This window comes from Pseudorasbora parva, chromosome 22, assembly GCF_024679245.1.
Source record: "Pseudorasbora parva isolate DD20220531a chromosome 22, ASM2467924v1, whole genome shotgun sequence".
NCBI lineage: Eukaryota > Metazoa > Chordata > Actinopteri > Cypriniformes > Gobionidae > Pseudorasbora > Pseudorasbora parva.
In genome coordinates, this window is record NC_090193.1 from 2,999,488 (window position 1) to 3,017,761 (window position 18,274).

General features: G+C 39.7%; 1 protein-coding gene across 3 annotated transcripts in view; it reads right to left on the reverse strand.

The window, feature by feature from the left end:
* ankrd52b (ankyrin repeat domain 52b) overlaps positions 1–18,274 on the reverse strand; it is a 60,127-nt gene that overhangs the window by 39,048 nt on the left and 2,805 nt on the right. For all 3 annotated transcript variants that reach the window (XR_010900595.1, XM_067431311.1, XM_067431312.1), the window contains exons 4-9: positions 17,564–17,634; positions 17,294–17,494; positions 12,829–12,916; positions 12,604–12,746; positions 4,619–4,831; positions 4,458–4,536 (exon numbers count right to left, since the gene is read on the reverse strand). Coding sequence is in view for 2 of the 3 variants with exons in the window: in XM_067431311.1 (XP_067287412.1) it covers positions 4,458–4,536; positions 4,619–4,831; positions 12,604–12,746; positions 12,829–12,916; positions 17,294–17,494; positions 17,564–17,634 (795 nt within the window). In the remaining variant the exon portion in view is untranslated. The remainder of the gene's footprint in view (positions 1–4,457; positions 4,537–4,618; positions 4,832–12,603; positions 12,747–12,828; positions 12,917–17,293; positions 17,495–17,563; positions 17,635–18,274) is intronic.

An 18,274-nucleotide genomic window follows, 5' to 3' on the forward strand; every position in this document is an offset into this window, starting at 1 on the left:
TGTATTTGCATTCTTTACCCTTTTGATCTTTCATTGAATTAAAATAATTGAAATTGGGGGGAGAAATCACATTACCCAAAAAATAAATGCTTTTCTACAAAACACACTGGCCACAATTATTGGAACCCCTAGATCTTATGAGTAAAATATCTCCAATTAATATTTTAAAAAATTCAGCACACCAAAGTGACTAGGGACATGAAATTATGACTTCTATGAAGCAAGAAGTCAGCTATGATGTTTCGTTTCACAGGAGTATAAATAAGAGGACACACAAAACCCAACTTCCCTTAATCATCATCATCACAATGAGTAAAACCACAGAATATAGTTCTGATGTGCTGCAAAAGATTGATAAGCTTCACAAAACAGAAAGTGGCTGTAGGAAAATAGTAGCCTGATGTGGTCCAGGGCCGGCCCAAGGCATAAGCGAACTAAGCGGCTGCTTAGGGCCCCCTTGGCCACCAGGGGGCCCCCAAGAGCACTTGAAATGACTTGCTGCTGCCGCTGGATGTTCCTTTATGTTTGAAATCGCAAAATGGCCTTAAAACAATTACTAAATAAACTGTAAAATGTTACGTTTTCTAATATATGCACGGATTGATTCTGACAGCGCTGCACAAGCTCGCGGTGCCATCGACTGGACTAAAGCGTGTTCTTCAGGGTTCAAAGTCCACAGTGCGAGAAAAAAAAAAAAAAAAAAAAAAAAAAAAAAAATCAGCTGAAATGGCGCTACTCGTCAGTTGACCGGTAACCTTTTTATGAATGGCTGGATTTGAGAATGCGCTTTGGTTTAGTGCAATTATCTTATTTGACATGCTGTATGTTTTGGACGGAGTACAGCATAGCTTCCAGTTTCTGTTCACGGTAAAAACTTCTCTGCAAGTGCTATAGTAGTCGAGTCGCTCAAAATTATCTTTTTTTTTTTTTTTTTTTTGGGGGGGGGGGGGGATGCAAATTCGTTCTTCCCAAAAAAGCCTTCCCAAATTTGTAACGAGAATCATTTATAAATATGCTGTTGTCAACAAATAGAAGTACTAATGTTGTTCTGCATGAATTTCGGCCAAAATAAAACCTCTGCTTAATGTTTGAAAGAAATCCACCATTTCTTGTTTTAAAAGAAGTCTCTGCTCACCAAAGGCTGCATTTATTTGATCAAAACTACAGTTAAAACAGTTATATTGTGAAATATTATTGCAATTTAAAATAGCTGTTTTCTATTATATATATATTATATATATATATATATATATATATATACCCCTAGATCTTATGAGTAAAATATCTCCAATTAATATTTTAAAAAATTCAGCACACCAAAGTGACTAGGGACATGAAATTATGACTTCTATGAAGCAAGAAGTCAGCTATGATGTATATGTATATATATATATATATATATATATATATATATATATATATATATATATATATATATATATATATATATATATATATATATATATATATATATATGATATTCGTATGTGATATGAATATCAAGTAAATTGTAATGTATTCCTGTGATCAAAGCTGAATTTTCAGCATCATTACACCAATCTTCACTGTCACATGATCCTTCACAGATTATTCTCATGATGATTTGCTGCTCAAGGAACATTTATTTTTTATTATGTTGAAAACAGTTGTGTAAACATCTATTCTTTGAAAGCTTTCTATTTTAGATAAATCCTGTTCTTTTGAACTTTCTATTCATCAAAGAGTCCTGGGGTAACGAATTGTGAGCATATTTAGCATGAGACTTCTTTAAAAAAAAAAAAAAGTTTAAATCGTACATATCCCAGTCTGAACCGTACTGTAAGACTGAATATTAAAGTGCAAATGAACATCTGAGCACTCTTGTGGATTTGCTACAATTAAAAACCGTATAAGGGTAAAAACATGACAGACAGACATGATGTAAGCAACACAGCTACAACTAATACAATTGATAATGGGTGTGCGATTATTATCAAGAATTGACAATAGTCAATCGGTACCGAGGGGCCCCAAATAAAATTCTGCTTAGGGCCCCATGAAGGCTTGGGCCGGCTCTGATGTGGTCATACTCAATTCTAGTCAGAATATGAGTCTGATTGCTCCATTGGGATGTGATTATTGGGGCGTGTTTCAAAAAACAAAGCCTGACAGCTAGAAATCTTATAATGGGCCATGACTGGCTCTTCCATCAGGACAGTGATCCAAAACAAACATCAACATCAACACACAACTGTGTCACTGAGCACAAAATGAAGCTTCCGTCATGATCATCCCAGTTCCCTTATATAAACCCTATAGGGAATGAGTGGAGAACTGAAGAGAAGAAGTACCAACATGGATCTGGAGGATATGGAGGAATGGTCTCTGATCTCCAAACACACCAGGCATTATAGGAGAAGACTCCGATGACTTCTCTTGGCATTGTTGGCAAAAGGAGGTTGCAAAAAGGATTTCATAAAAGGGTGCCAATAATTATGGTTAACGTGATTATTTCCCAATGTAAGGTTTGATTTTTTGTGATTTTTTAAATTAACGATCAAAAGGATAAACAATGCAGATTAATTTTTTACAGCCAACTTTGATCATATTTTAACAAGGGTGCCAATAATTCTGATCACAACTGTAAATGGTCTCACAGCAAACAGATATGGACTAAAAAGCACCAGAGTAAATAATAACAGAATGTGCTTTCTTTGTGACTGTTCCATTAATATTTGTAGGTATAAGAGATACTGTTGAAAACCAGTGTATGCTGTGCTTTTGATGTTATTCGCCAGCTGTCAGGACTTGGGTTTGATTTTTCTTTCCACAGCTATTTATCTGTATTTATTTTGTTTTTGGTTTTCAGACAGAAAAAAAAATTCTACAAAAGCTGACACTGGGGCAGAGTAAATGTTTTATGGAATACTGCAGTATTTTCTAAATGATTTACCAGTGCACTTCATTATTTGTTTTAATTCATGTTCCTTGTAATCTTGGATCAGAATAACTTCCCCTCCCTATTGCGGCGACATCTCTTCTCTTCTCTGAAGAAGAGGGCGGGGCCACCTGAGATCCACCAATAGCAAACCACAACCATCCAATCAATTCCCCACGGACTAAATCAAGCCCCGCCCTACATTTGTTCTTGTTTGAGAAGCGTTTTACTCACATATACGGCACAATGGAGAAGAAAAGACGAATCGCAAATCATTGCTGACTTGGGTTAAAGTCCCTTTCATATCATAATGTGACGCCAGGCTCGACACAAGTGTGTTCAACTAGCTTCAGCCCGATGCAGTTCTCATGTTCACATCCAGCTCCACGTTGTTTAAATATCAAATGCACTGGCGCATCTGTTCACCCATCAGAGTGTGTGTGTGTGTGTGTTCCCCCATGGGCGTCTGGTCTAAACCAGGTGTGTTCAGGAGCATTGTTTGAAGGTTGCTATTGTGAGGAACTGAAAACCACTGACCATTGACCAACACACACCTGCTCTAAAGTCAATAGTGCAGCGTTTCTGTGTTATTTAAAGGGTGTGTTAGTGATATGAGCCTATAGGCGGAGCACAACACACACACACACAGGATGCGCAGCAGCACACACACACACGTGCCAAATATTACAAATAAAAGGATTCCTCTCTGGAGAAGCATTCAGTGTTTCCGTTTGCATGTAAAAAGTGAATCCTCCATGGCATGAGCACAATTAGCTTTTAAAGGGAAAGGGAGATAAGACTCTGATTGGTTTATTGCACATTACACCCAAAACACACCCATGACTCAATAGACTAGGGACAAATCTTTTGGACCATGCGCCTGGCACACTGAGCATTTTTTCCCCCATTAAACCAGCAAAAGTGGAACCTAAGTGCACTTGCGCCATGAGCTTCAGACCATGTGCTCAGATCGTTATAATAGGGCCCTTAAAGGGGTGTTTTTTTTCCTAGGCTTGGTTGTGTTTATGGGGCGTAGTATAACATGTCTTATTGTCTACTTCTCTTTTTTTTTTACACCATATTTTTCTTCTATTCTCCCTTTATTCCACACCGCTGTCTGTCCTATGAACGGCTCGCTTGCTTCCTGCTTCTCTGAAGCCCATCCCTCCGAAAAACGCAATGGTCTTGGATTGGTTAGATGGCCAAATGTAGTTTCCTGTATTTTTATTGGCTGAAGTGCCAAGCATAGGTTAAGGCCACGCCCCTTCCCATTACGGGCAGAAGTCACATGTGCGGAGACTAGCAAGGGTTTATGATGTCACCAACCCAGGAAGAAGCTCGTTGTAGTCCAAGCCGGCCATTTTTGTAGGCAATAAACTGCCGTAACTTTAAAAGACAATATCTCCGTTTGCATTGAACTTTCAGCGCTGGAACTTTGCAGATACTGTTTATGCTCAAGCAGCGACATTACACACTAACTAAAGTTAAAAAAGTCAAATCGCATGCAACCACCCTTTTAAAGTTTATAGCTTGGCTTTACCATTCTGAATGAGTATCTGGGAACGGGTGAAGTGTCCCTGAGTGGCGGCCATATGCAAAGGACTCTTCCCTTCTTTATTCTGAAATCAGAACAAAAAAGGTCAACAATAAAAAACCCTGCAATATCCATCTGGGTTTATTTCTGGGTCCATGTCTCCTGACCGGAATGTTAATTTCTGCCCCGTTATTGACCAGCATCTCCAGACACAGCGCTCCATCGGTGGAGACTGCAGACATGTGCAGCGGTGTGAAGCCACGTGTGTTTGAATGGTTAACATTGGCACCACAGTTAATCAGCTGACTTGCTATAACCTCGTGACCAGCATAACAAACCATGTGGAGAGCACTGTTACCAGAACCGTCGGCTTCATCAATCTAACAGACAAAATGAGAGAGAAAACAAAAATCTAATTTAGTTTCTCTAATGCACAATTCATCAGTACACATCACTCCAAAAGACGAAATCTGTCTAATGTTGTCAGTATTAGAGAGATAGTTCACCCAAAAATGAAAATTACCCCTTAACTAACTCGCCCTCAAGTCATCCTAAGTCAAGGTCATTTTATTTATATAGCACATTTACAACAGCCACTCGACTGACGAAAGTGCTTCACAAAAAAGCCAGATAAAAAGTAGTAAAATAGAAGGAAAAAGCTATACAAATTAAATATGAAGACAGAGATGCTAAAGCAGTAATAGAATCAAAAAGCAATAGCAGACAATGAATAAATAAATAAATAAATAAATAAATAGAAAAGCAGCATTGTCAGAACAATAGCAAACTAGGAAAGAACAAGAGAGATAAATACAGAACAAATTGATACGATAACATAATACAGCAAAAGGGCCAAGTGTAACAAACTCAATATCAAGTGGTAAGAAGGAAGTGATAAATTAAAAGTGTCAAGCGATAACAACACAACAGACAGTGCAAAACAGTCAAAAGTAGTCAAAAAGCTTGAGAAAACAGGAAAGTTTTTAACAGAGACTTAAAGGTGCACTATGTAGTATTTTTGCAGTAAAATATCCAAAAACCACCAGGCCAGTGTTATATATTTTGTTCAGTTGAGTTCTTACAATATCCCAAATGTTTCCAACTATTTGTAAACTAGGGCTGTCATTTTTGAAAAAAATCTAATTTGAACGGATATCAAATATCAAGCAATGCAAAAAATAAAATAAAACGAGACCGCCGGAACAGATTCAATCACAAATGCATTAACAGTCTGACAGTCATAAACAGGACTCAGGCCACAGCCTGTATTGAAAAATAAATTGTTAATTTAACGTTTGAAACAGCAGGTTATCAGCTTAATCGATATGAAGTTCGACGCCGTCCTCTCCAGCAGCTGAATGTGTTTACGGATGCCCTAGCAACTCTCAACGGCCACCAGGACTTATACGGTTTATAAAAGCTATTCATTTGTTGTAAAGTGTAATAATCATCTCAGAAAAAAATAGATTCTGATTTCAGGCGCAGTTTAAGTAGTTGATTGTTTGCTTACATAGGTTTAGGGACAGTGTCATTATGCCAACATTATCTTCATAACTTCTTATGAAATAAAAAATGTATCCCTCAGAAAAATGCACTTTCCTGTGCTCTTCAGTGGAGAAGGCGTGCTGTGTACGTCACATAAGGACACACACTCAAAAGTAATCCGGTCAGGTCGTTTACAAGGTGAAATGTTTCGTTTGATTGATTCATGAAAAGGTTTATCCCACCCATCTCAAAACGATTACAATTTCATTCAGTTTGGGCATTTTGATTCCGACAGGTGTTTATATGGAGCATTTTCCTTCAGATTGGACTTTTAAACCGATTACAGTGCTCCATGTAAACGCACCGACAGTAAAAAATTGCGCTACATGGCACTTTAAAAACCGGATAGTTTATTTATAGTTCGATTACGGATATTTCATGTCATCTTCGAATATCGAATAAAAAGTGACAGCCCTATTGTAAATTGTGAGAAAATTGCTATTTTAACCAAGGACCCAGGACGTGTCAACATAGCGTTTGAGGGAGTCGGATGTCAACTGCGTCATATCTGCGCTACCCTCGGTTTTATTCTGCAGAAGTGCTTTACTCTTAGCAGTGTGAACATGTCACAGCAGCGCTGAACGAACGCACAGAGTAACGTCATAACATTTTAAACACACTTAAAAGTATCTAATATGATAAACAGAGCTGCTTTATCTCATGACCGGAAATACTGCAGGCGCTCGGTAAATGTCCCCCGTCTTAATAAAAGTCCCGGTACTCGCGAGGTGTGCGTTTGTGTAATAGTCGCTCCAGCGGCCGTGCTCAGCTCCACATCACTCTGTCCTGCTCTGCTTCATAACTACAGTAACGTTAATAACCGCATCCATGAACGTGATTTCTGCCCGAGTCCTATTTTCCACCGGCTGTGAGGTGAAGACCACATGTCCCAAGATACTGCGCTCACACTTGGGCTGCGTTCGAATTCGCCCTGTATACCCTCATTCATTCCCCATTACTCCACTAGTTCACTTAAAGGAGTGAATGAAAACGAGTGAGCGAATTCTGACACTGAAGGCGCCGGAGATAATGCTGTTTAGTTTGAGATTTGCTTGTTGAGTATTTCCACAAGATTTCTCCTCAGAGAACAGCTGCTGCGTCGTGCTTTTACGAAATAGCCTATTTTTTTTTAAATTGTTCTTTAAATTATAGCATTGAGAGAACAGCGAAATTAAGAACTTTTAATACAACAACTGAGACGTCCTATTCTCTTATGCAATGGTCATGCAGCTTGTAAGTCATAAGCTCCTATTGTTAAAGCTACACTGTGTAACTTTTTTAGTTTATTCTTAGCTAAAATCACTTAGTTCTTTCAAAAATATATGTGCTCATTAATGTATATTTACTTCTTTCAAGTAATAAAGTATTCTCGTAAGTTTATAATATACCATTGAAAATACATACGGGTGAGGGGTTCGAATGCCGGTCGCCATGTTGCTCCTCCATCTTGAAAGTACAGTAGCCAAAGAGGGACATACCCGTAAATTCAAGCATCGCCTTTCGCGTTTTAACACTCGATGGCACCGTGTCGAATGTGAAGAGGGGGATTGCTTGAGGCTGCTATGATGATGGAGGATCACTCTTATTCTCGAGGATATTTGCCAGAGTCGCCAAGGAAGCGGAAAAGAGAATTAAGACGGCGACGCAACGGGCAAATCAACAAGACAAAAGTAAATATTGGAGCGGCCTTTCCAAGATGGAAAGTTGAGGAGCAACGATTTTAAAAAGGACGCCGACGTTGCCTGCTTTCTTTTCGACAGGTAATATTAATTCAGCCTATTCGTGTATATTGGAAGTTTTATTGTTGCTTGGCTAATTATATCATGGTGTGCGGTGCATAACACTAGAACGACGTCTAGGATAGTTTTCCTCGCGGCAATGATGAAAAAGTATTGTTTACCTTATAACATAAATCTGTGTTCTATGACGGATAACATGAGATCAATATTTGAATTGCATTATAATTTGTTTGCCTTACGCTAGTGATGTCGTACAATATACAGAATAACGATAGCACTGATGAACGTTACTTTACTAAGATTAGCTTGCATTCGTCTGGGAACCTGATAGCTGATGTTAGCAATGAAATGGTATAAAAAAAATAACGAAAACGTAAAACTATTACTCATTTTACATAGATTAATTTGATCATGGATCATTTGGCAAATTAAATAACTGCAAATTATAATAGTTTTCAAAAGTAACCTCATCACTTGAAGCAACACTCACCGAAGAGGTCGAACTGGAAGCCACGACTAAGGGTGTACTCACACTAGCCAGTTTGAACCGTGCCCGAGTGCGTTTGACTACCAAAGCGCGGTTCGTTTGACTAATGCGAGTGCTCCGAACCGTGCCCGGGCGCGGCTCGATTAGCCGGCCCTGGCCCGCTTGGAAGAGGTGGGCCAGAGCGCGATTCAGTTGGACTCGGGTGCGGATCGCATGCAGTGTGAGCGCTAACCGTGCTGGAGTCCGTAATCAAAGCTGCAAAGTCCTTGCTGCACTTCAGCTGGTACCTTGCAAACCTCATAATACGAGCAGCACGATTACGTGAACATTTTCGTGCCACTAAGGCGACACATCTGTTTAACAACAGGCTGTGAGAGGGCTGTGGACCACCGTGGACCAAACGACACAAAATTATCCACAAAGAAAACAGAGCGATGGACTCAATTGTGTTCAGAGAGCGCCGCTCTTTCTGTTTATCCCGAAACCGGCGCACCATAATGACGTAAGCGTGCTCCGGCACCGGCACGAATGCTGAAACCCGAAACCGTCGCACCATAATGACGTAAACGTGCTCCGGCACGAATGCTGAAACCCGAAACCGTCGCACCATAATGACGTAGGCGTGCTCCGGCACGAATGCTGAAACCCTATGTGAGTGCAGGCCAGCGGGGGAGTGGGGAGGGGGGACATTCGTACTCGGGCCCAGTTCATGGCAACCGTGCCTAGTGTGAGTACACCCTAAATCGGCCACCGTAGGTTGGACGAGTTGCAACGATATCGAAATTGAGAGGAACAGAAACTATTATTCCCTGGATGGTACCTTTACACCGCTAGATGGGGGAAAATATCACACAGTGTAGCTTTAACCCTATATAGCGCTCTTGTGTGGCACTAACTTACTGGGAAACTTATGGAAAACCCAGAAATATATACAGCAACAGTTGGCTAGTGTAGGGGTAAAACGCATGGTAGAAAGATTGAGGTAGGCTATCTATACGAGGTTCGAATTTGCCTTTTACTGAACTCGCTTTTCCCATCACATCAGATTGGAAAGGTATTTATTTTCAATAAAAATCCAATTAGAAAATTGGAAAAATTGTCTAACATGTGTTTAATAATAAGTGTTAGGACGTGCTGAATTAGAGACAATAAAAGTGAGTGGGTCTAATTGGTCATGTTGTCCCCTATGGTTGTCCCACCCATATACAATGGTTCCGATGAATCCGCTGTGGATGCCATCTGCTGGCGAGACGCGGGAATTCATTCGACGCGCAGCTCGATCTCGCAGTGCATTGTGGGTATTCTTTAGGAGTCGAGTGTACATCAGTTGCAAACTCATTATAGCAGTGCATTGTGGGACTGAATGAGTGCACTGGATAACGTTCACTATGGTTTCGGACACCACTACAAATGGCTGTTCCCTCAAATAATGCCCTATTCAAGGGTATAGGTGGAGATATCTGCCAGGAGATGGTGCTCGCAGCTGAATAAATCATCCATCCAAACTGCACTGGCCCAGCGCACTATCATGCATACAGTATACATTCATTTTTAATTGATTATTAAAGGTGCACTATGCAACTTTCCGTCCACTGGAGGGCGCCTATTCAAAACAAGGTCTAGTTTGATGACGCCAAGTGTGAGCGCAGCATCTTGGGAGATGTGGTCTTCACATCACAGCCGGTGGAAAATAGGACTCGGGCAGAAATCACGTTCATGCATGCGGTTATTAACATTACTGTAGTGTAAAGCAGAGCAGGAGCGAGTGTTGTGGAGCTGAGCACTGCTGCTGGTGCGATTGTTAAACAAATACCCGCCTCGCGAATACCGGGACTTTTATTATGACGGGACACAGTCGCCGGGCGCCTGCACAGATCCGCTCTTCCGGTTGTGATTATGAGGTAATGCAGCTCTGTTTATCATATTTGAAACATTTAAGTGTGTTTAAAACGATGTTATGACTTTACTCCGTGCGTTCACTTGTTCACACTGCTAAGAGTAAAGCGCTCCTGCCAAATAAAAGCCGAAACCGAGGGTAACGCAGATATGACGCAATTGACAGGCGACTCCCTCAAACGCTATGCTGACACGTCCCGGTCCTTTGTTAAAATAGCAATTTTCTCACAAATTACAAATAGTTGGAAACATCTGGGATATTGTAGGTACTCAACTGAACAAAATATATAACACCGGCCTAGTGGTTTGTGAATATTTTACTGCAAAAATACTACATAGTGCACCTTTAAATTGTTTGATTATGGTTTATACATGCTAGTTTCCACGGCAGAGTTCAAGATAAATCTTTTCATTATTACTGGAGCCAGTTTGCTACGTTTCAAATAAACTGCAAGCAGAGACTGCAAAAGCAGCAGCCCTTCCGGTTCAGTCAGTGTCCGAATTCACACATTTGTTTTCCTTCACTCCCTCAAGTGGACTATATTAGTGGACTAATGTAGGGAATAATGAATGAGGGCACAGGGGGCGAGTTCAGATTCAGCCTTGGGGACACTAAAAAATATGATTAAAGTTATTCAACTTATTATACAAATAAAATGTATGAATTAGGTCTTATTTAATCCTATAAACTATAATACTGATCTGCCAACATTGTCGCTATATGATAAATTAAAATAAGCTGATAACATCACTGTTTTCTCCAGTACGACTGTACAGCCAAATCTAATTTTGTCGCAATATTATCCTGTTTGACACTGTGAAGCTGCTTTGACACAATCGTGATTGTAAAAGCGCCATATAAATAAAGTTGATTGATTGATTGATTGATTGGCGTCATCAAACTACACCTTTGTTTTGAATAGGTGCCCTTCAATGGACGGAAAGTTGCATAGTGCACCTTTAAAAACTGACAGGGTAATGGCCATTCTAATCTCTAAGGGCAGGTTGTTCCAGAGTCGCGGCCCTGCCACTGCAAATGCGTCTAACACAAGGGAATTCAAGCAGAGCCTGGTCGAACGAGTTTTTCATTTTTTATTCGTCCACATCGTATTCTATTTTTTTTGATGCATGTTACCACTATTTTAATTAATTTCTATGTGAAGCACTTTGAATTTAGCTTGGTTTTACCAGACTCTCGTACATTTAATTTGTACATAGAGTCTGGTCACTCTCCATTGACAAGGGTTTATTTCCGCGAAGGCGGGCACCCTGTTGAGGTTTAAAACTATTGGATCTGCCCTGAGCCACTCTGGATCTGCCATAACCAATCGCTAACGTTTGGTCGTGACGTATGTCATGTGCCCTTCGCCTGTTTCACTCATGGAAATCCGACAAAATAAAAGTGCACATGTGCATGCCACCTCAGTGATAAAACTATAGGATAAAACCTAAAACTCGTGCATTCGGATTGTGATTTATTCACGCCACGGTGGAGAGGAGAGTTCTGTGATCGGGAACGCGGCGCTCACATGGTCCGAAACATGATTGTATGCTGTAAATAAAATGTCATATGCTTGGTATGATAATAAATGCTGCTATAAATAACGGACCAATTCAAATGTTTAAGTGCTTTTATTTTAATTTGTTTGAGCGGTGATGAAATATATTGCTCTTCTAAATACTTGCCAGCATTTTAAGGAAATACAAGTCTAGAAATGCATCCTAATAACAGCAAAGCAATCATATGGTGTTCTGCAGAGGTCAAAAATGATTATAAACAGTGAATTTTGAAGTGATATCTTGTTGAAAACTCAGATGTGGATTAGGACAGCTATTACATCAACACGACCTTGCGTTTGTCAAAAGCAGTCGGTAACTCGGCCGGGGATTTTTACGCGGGTGGTGAGAGACGGACGGCAATAAAATAACTGACCAGTCCCTGTAACTTAAATGATGGCAATACCTTCCGACCCCACGAGAAACAGTCACCGTCCGAATAGCTTCAGAAACTCCTTCATCACGAACGATGCGATCTGGAAAATCAAACTTTTCCCGAATTTACCCTGTTTGGAGGGCCACAACATCATGGCCACCAACAACAACAACTGTTATTGCTCCGGCCGTAACTTCTGGATATTCGGCAGCGGTGCCACAATGCAATGAATGGTTTAGTTTACATCTTTCTCCGCCGCCATTACTGAACTACATCTCAAACTAGCGTTTGACATCAACGTCATCGTTCTCAGACACTCCTGTTCGCTGATTGGACCGGTAAAAATTTGTTCGGAGATAACCTAAGACTACACAGCAGTCCCAGACGTAGTACTGAAGGAAAATGAAAATTGAGTGGAAGTGCGTAGGAGGGCAGAGCCAGGGTACTTTGAATTGCCATTTGGTATGAAATGTGCTATACAAATAAACTTGCCTTGCCTTGCCTAGTAGGTGTCACATGTAGAAATGTCCACAAATAGACATGATTGCTCACCTGTGCTCCATGTTTCAGGAGATATTTGACCACTTCAGTGTGTCCACTAAGAGCCGCCGCATGTAGAGGAGTAAAGCCCTGCTTGTCCCTGCAGGACACATCTGCACTGCACGCTATTAAGAGCTTCACAACCTCCAGGTGCCCTGATGGTCAGACAAAATCGATAAGAAAACACTTTATCCAGAAGTCTATATAATACACATGCTTATTCAGAGGACCAGATACCTAGATGAGCAGCCAAATGGATGGGATGCCTGTCCTTTATGTCTCTGGCACTCAGGTTGGCCCCTTTATTTAGAAGCAGGGTCACTGTCTAAGGACATTATTGATTAGTTTTTATGAAAAGTGCTACATAACATCCAAGCCTTGCAAATAATGTGTAAGAGATATACAGTAGGGCCAGATTTACTAACAGCTTGCGCCAGCACAAACCCTCTTTTGGCGTTAAAAATTACTGTCAGGATTTACTAAAGACACAAAGGCAGTGAAATATTAGCACTGGAAAAGCATAGACAGGGTTATTTGTACGGCTGATCTTACTGCATATGCATTTGTAGGAGTTTCCCTTTCAGACGCAAATGCGTGGAGAATTTTTAAATGAATCACGCAAGTTGGTTTACTAGGACAGGGCTTTTCAAACTTTAAGATGCCACGGACCCCCAAATATGACCGTTCTCGTGTAACCCTGAAATTTAAAAGACATCTTAAATTAATCGTAAATTTTTAAATGTTCATTTAACATTTAATCATTTATTTATTCCTTTTAATCTAATTAATTTTGATGTACTTAAGCCAATTTATTTATTAATTTTAATAATATTTTTATTTTCACAGTTTTACTCTAGGCTTTTCCACATTTATTTCAATCTAATTTATTTATTTACTTTATTTACATTTTTATCATGTGTTAAATTACAATTACAATCATTTATTTACTTAATTTAATTAAACTTTTCTCTACTTTTAAACAAATTAATAAATAAGAAATTAAGCAAATATATTTATTTACTTCTTTATTTTTGTGCATGGTTTATATGTTAATTTAACATTGAATAACCGATTAATTTGTATTTTAATCTTATTTATTTACATTTGTTATGGTTTTTCTTTAGACTTTTCCATGGACCCCGTCACGCCCTTACGGCCCCTCGGACCCCAGTTTGAAAACCCAGGTTTGCGCTCGTCAATGTACTGGTGTTCTTTACCGCATTATTTACCGCCCAAGCACGTCTTAAACCAGACAATAACTGGTAGATTGTGTTAGTCATTATTAAAATGTTCAAGCTGCGTCTGTTTTCATTCATTTCTGTGTCGTCAGAAGATCACAAGCTGAACTTTCCCCTCCCATCGGCACTTTTTTTAATTGCGCTCTCACGCTAATGTAGTAAATCTGGCCCATAGGAGGCTATATCTACATGAATCTGAATATATGTGAAAGACACTTTCTAAAATGGATTTGCATTCTGCGACAGAGGTTATACTTGCATTGTTGTGCCTTCTATTTTTACTTTTGCAATTTTGCTAAATGTTACTTTTTACAATCTTTATAATACATTCCTGCAAAGAAGATTCTCACAATTGCTGTCCTGTGTTAAAACACGAGGGCAATTGTGTTTTTGACCATACAGTAGTGGCCAAAATGATGTCCAGCCTAGAAAAATTGACATCACCTTTTATTCAAATATTATTACAAGTTTTCTAAAGATTGTGTGAGCATATTGCATAGTTGAGCTTGGAGTCAATTGTTCTATTTGTGGTGATAACGCAGTTACCAATTGTGCAACAATTTTTGCCAGGCTGTCATAGGAAGCAATTATGAACATATGCAAAAAAAAAAAGAGAAGCAACAAATTAATAATAACTGATTATATCAAACATAGTCAATGTTTGTTTTTTCCTATGAGCTTTTTGTTTTTCCATGCAGTTTTTTGCACAGTAGAATAAAACCTGTAGCTGTAGTTTGCCCTTTTTTCCCCTCATATTTTGATGGTTTAATTAAAAACAGTGGTGAGATATTTCTGCCAAAAGATTATGTGTGGTCTTTTGGTATCATCCAAATACATTTTACGCATGCGCAGTAATAAGATTTAAGTGTTTTCAGATGTTTAAAGTCGGCATGAAGCAAAAGTCTTTTTTTCCCTATTGTGCTGTATACTTAGTTTTCAGTCACGTGACTGTTGCAGAGCCTTAGGGGGTAAAACCACCATTGAACTGCAGGACAAGCCTGTCAAATTTCCATCTTAAAACAAAAATATGTAAACAAGATGCACATTTTGGGCACTTGATCCATATACAACACCTGCTCCATTTCAATCACTAAAAACAATGGGACATTTTTTAAATGCTTAACGTGAAAAACTCTATAAGGGGAGTTTCACCAATAAGGAAGGATTCGATTAAGCAAAGTTTAACGCTAATCTAGGATTTGTTGAACTGGGTTTCATTTTAAATCGAGTTGTTACACCGCTTGATTTTAAACAGAGATTAATTAGGCAGTACAACCCACCATTAAAGTGCCGTAATGTACTAAAACAATGATTTTTAAAAGATAAAATTCAGTTTACACCTTCATGATGATGTAAAACATCCTCTCTATATAAAGAATATGAACGCAATGTGTTTTCTTTATTATGGGTTTCGATGGGGAAAACGCCTAACGAGAAACCTTGTGCTGCATTAATATTCTCTGTTCATCTGCTTTCCTCTACAAAGTATGCAACACCAATAAGGTGTACATTGAATTTGGGATTTTATTTTGTCTTACTGCATTACTACTGACTACAAACCTGGTCAAAATGACTGGAGGGCAATGGAGGAGAGCCTTGTTTTGCTCTCCAGGGCCGTCATTTATCAATCTTGCGTAGAAACGGGCGTATATGTTGGCGTAAGATTATGCTTACACTCTTCTCAACGCTGTGCGCACCTCTGCAATCCAGGTGTACGCAATACCTGCCCTTGATAAATGCCGCGGCTGAAAACGATCGTCATTAGAATAACACGCCCCTATATATTCAAGTCTCCGCCTCCCCCACGCCCTCATTTTACGCCATGGACAAACAGAAGACGGCAAAGAAGCAAAACTTCACCGACGTGGAGATCGGGCGCGTCTCAATCATCTCACTAGTCCACTAGTCAGGGCACGGATTAGGACATAAGTCAATGGGTTGACTCCCTGATCAGTGCCCTGAATAGTGGACTAGTGAGAAGATTGAGCCGCTGATGCGCCCCTCGAGACCATCACCAGGGAAGTGGAGAAAAATAAAATAGTTTTATTATGGAGTTTAAAGAGTGGGATTAAAGGCGCCCACAAAAACAAAATGTGGACCTAAATAACGAGTACTGTTAATAGTGTGGAGGTTGAGAAGCGCACTCCAGCAGTTTAAATCGCTGTTTGGATGAGAAATTACCATCACAATGCATTATTTTACAGCACGTTTTGAAACAATTAGCATTTAATTTCGTATCACGGCACATGTATTGGGGTGTACGACAGTGATGATGATGTCATGTGGAAGACCATTCATTCACATTAATAATTGCCTGACAATTTGTAAGATTCTTTTTATTATTATTATTATTATTATTATTAATGACGCTTATAGTTATTTAGAAGAAGAAGGCCATTATTATTTATTTTATTATTATTATTATTTAAAAGAAGAAGAATGTAATTTATTATTTTGTCAGTCTGAATTATTTTCAGTCCCAGTCCGTGCACAGCTGTCGGGCCTAACCCTGAAACGTCAGGTAAAGCGCACAGGCTCACCTCTGCACGTGATTGGATAGACCACAACCAACCAACATGAAGCGGGGCTGATAGATTAAACATTCGCCGTATCCGGTCGGCTAAACTCCGAACACATCTTCCCTTTTTAAGAATGACTTCAGTGCCGTTCTTTGTTCTTTTCTCAGAGAAAAGCTTAACTCCAAATCTTCCAGAGTCACGGCCAAAGCTGATTCTAAAGACCGCCGTTTGCCAGTTTCTGTGTTTACTAGAAGCACGCAAACGCAACTCGGCCGTCATTATGTTAAGCCCCGCCCACCGACTCTATACACGATGTGATTGGCCCGACCAAAGTTTGGTTTTTCCAGCTTGCAAGCCAATGGAGAGTTGCTAGACATTATTACATTTGCTGCCGCTAGGGTGTGTCTAGATTTCTAGGCTACATGTGACACTGAAGACTGCAGTAATGATGCAGAAAATTCAGCTTTCATCACAGGAATAAATTACACTTTACCATATATTCACATAGAAAACTACAGTGACGCACTGCTGCCACATACATATTATTTTTTCCACTCAATTATGTCATAATAACGAGATCTTATATCATTTTAACGATATCTTTTCTCGTAATAACAAGATGTTATGTCGTAAAAAAGCCCGCTCACTGACTCTAAACATGTTGTGATTGGCCTGACCAGAGTTTGGCGTTTACAGCTCAGAAGTGTATTGAGAGTTACTAGATGACACTCGCGGCAGATTAGATTTGCTGCCGCTAGGGTGCGTCTAAATTTCTAGGCTAAATTTCATGGTGACCTTCAGAAACTTTTGGAAAATGCTAGTGTGACTGGAGAGCGTATATTTTCCTTTTTCAGATGTATACAGATTAATGTAGACGTAGCCATAGAGTTTCATATAAATCATCAATGAATCGTCTACTATATTTAGTGTCGGCTCTTGCCATACCTCTGCATGCCCACTGTGGACGGCGTGATGTAACGCAGTCCTCCCAAACCGATCGGCTACATTCGTCCCGCTCATGTGCGAAAGCAGAACATCCACACACGCTGTCGCTCTATTGGCTGCAGCAACATGTAGCGGCGTCTGACAGAACCGGTCCTGAGCGTTCACCTCAGCTCCCTCCCTCAGAAGCAGCCCAACAGACCCCTGCAATCACAACAGCACAACATGAGAGAAGAAAAACAGCTAAATTACTTTTTAAAAATCCTCTCATACTTTGTTGTGTGAGGCAGCGGCCCGATGCAGAGGAGTCAGCCACTCCTGGTCTTTAGCATTGACATTAGCACCTGAAACAAGATCGCACAGACAAAAAGAATGACTGAAAGATAATATGTTCTACAGTTGAAAGTAAAAAACATTTTTTGGCTTGTGGTAATTAATGTATGTCCCAACGTTCACAATCCATCGACTTCAAACATGACTACTTTACATGGCTGGTCGCTGTAACTTTAAAGGCACAATATGTAAGCCTACAAAAACACTCGATCAATGTTATATATTTTGTTGACTTGTGTCCTCACATTATCCCAAATGTTTTAATCCAGAGAAATAAGGCATTTTAATCGGGACACGGACAGTGTTCGTGCGTCACCTATCAATTATTTTGTAGAAACCATAGAAACACCAAAGACGCTTCAATATATGATGTCTTATTATACAGATGAGCAACTGTTTGGATCATTCATGGACAGAAACGAATCATTGTTATATACACCAATCAGGCATAACATTATGACCCGGTAAAGTAAATAACCCTAATGATGTCTTCATCACGGCTCCTGTTAGTGGGTGGGATATATTAGGCAGCAAGTGAACATTTTGTCCTCAAAGTTGATGTGTTAGAAGCAGGAGAAATGGGCAAGCGTAAGGATTTGAGCGAGTTTGACAAGGGCCAGATTGTGACGGCTAGACGACTGGGTCAGAGCA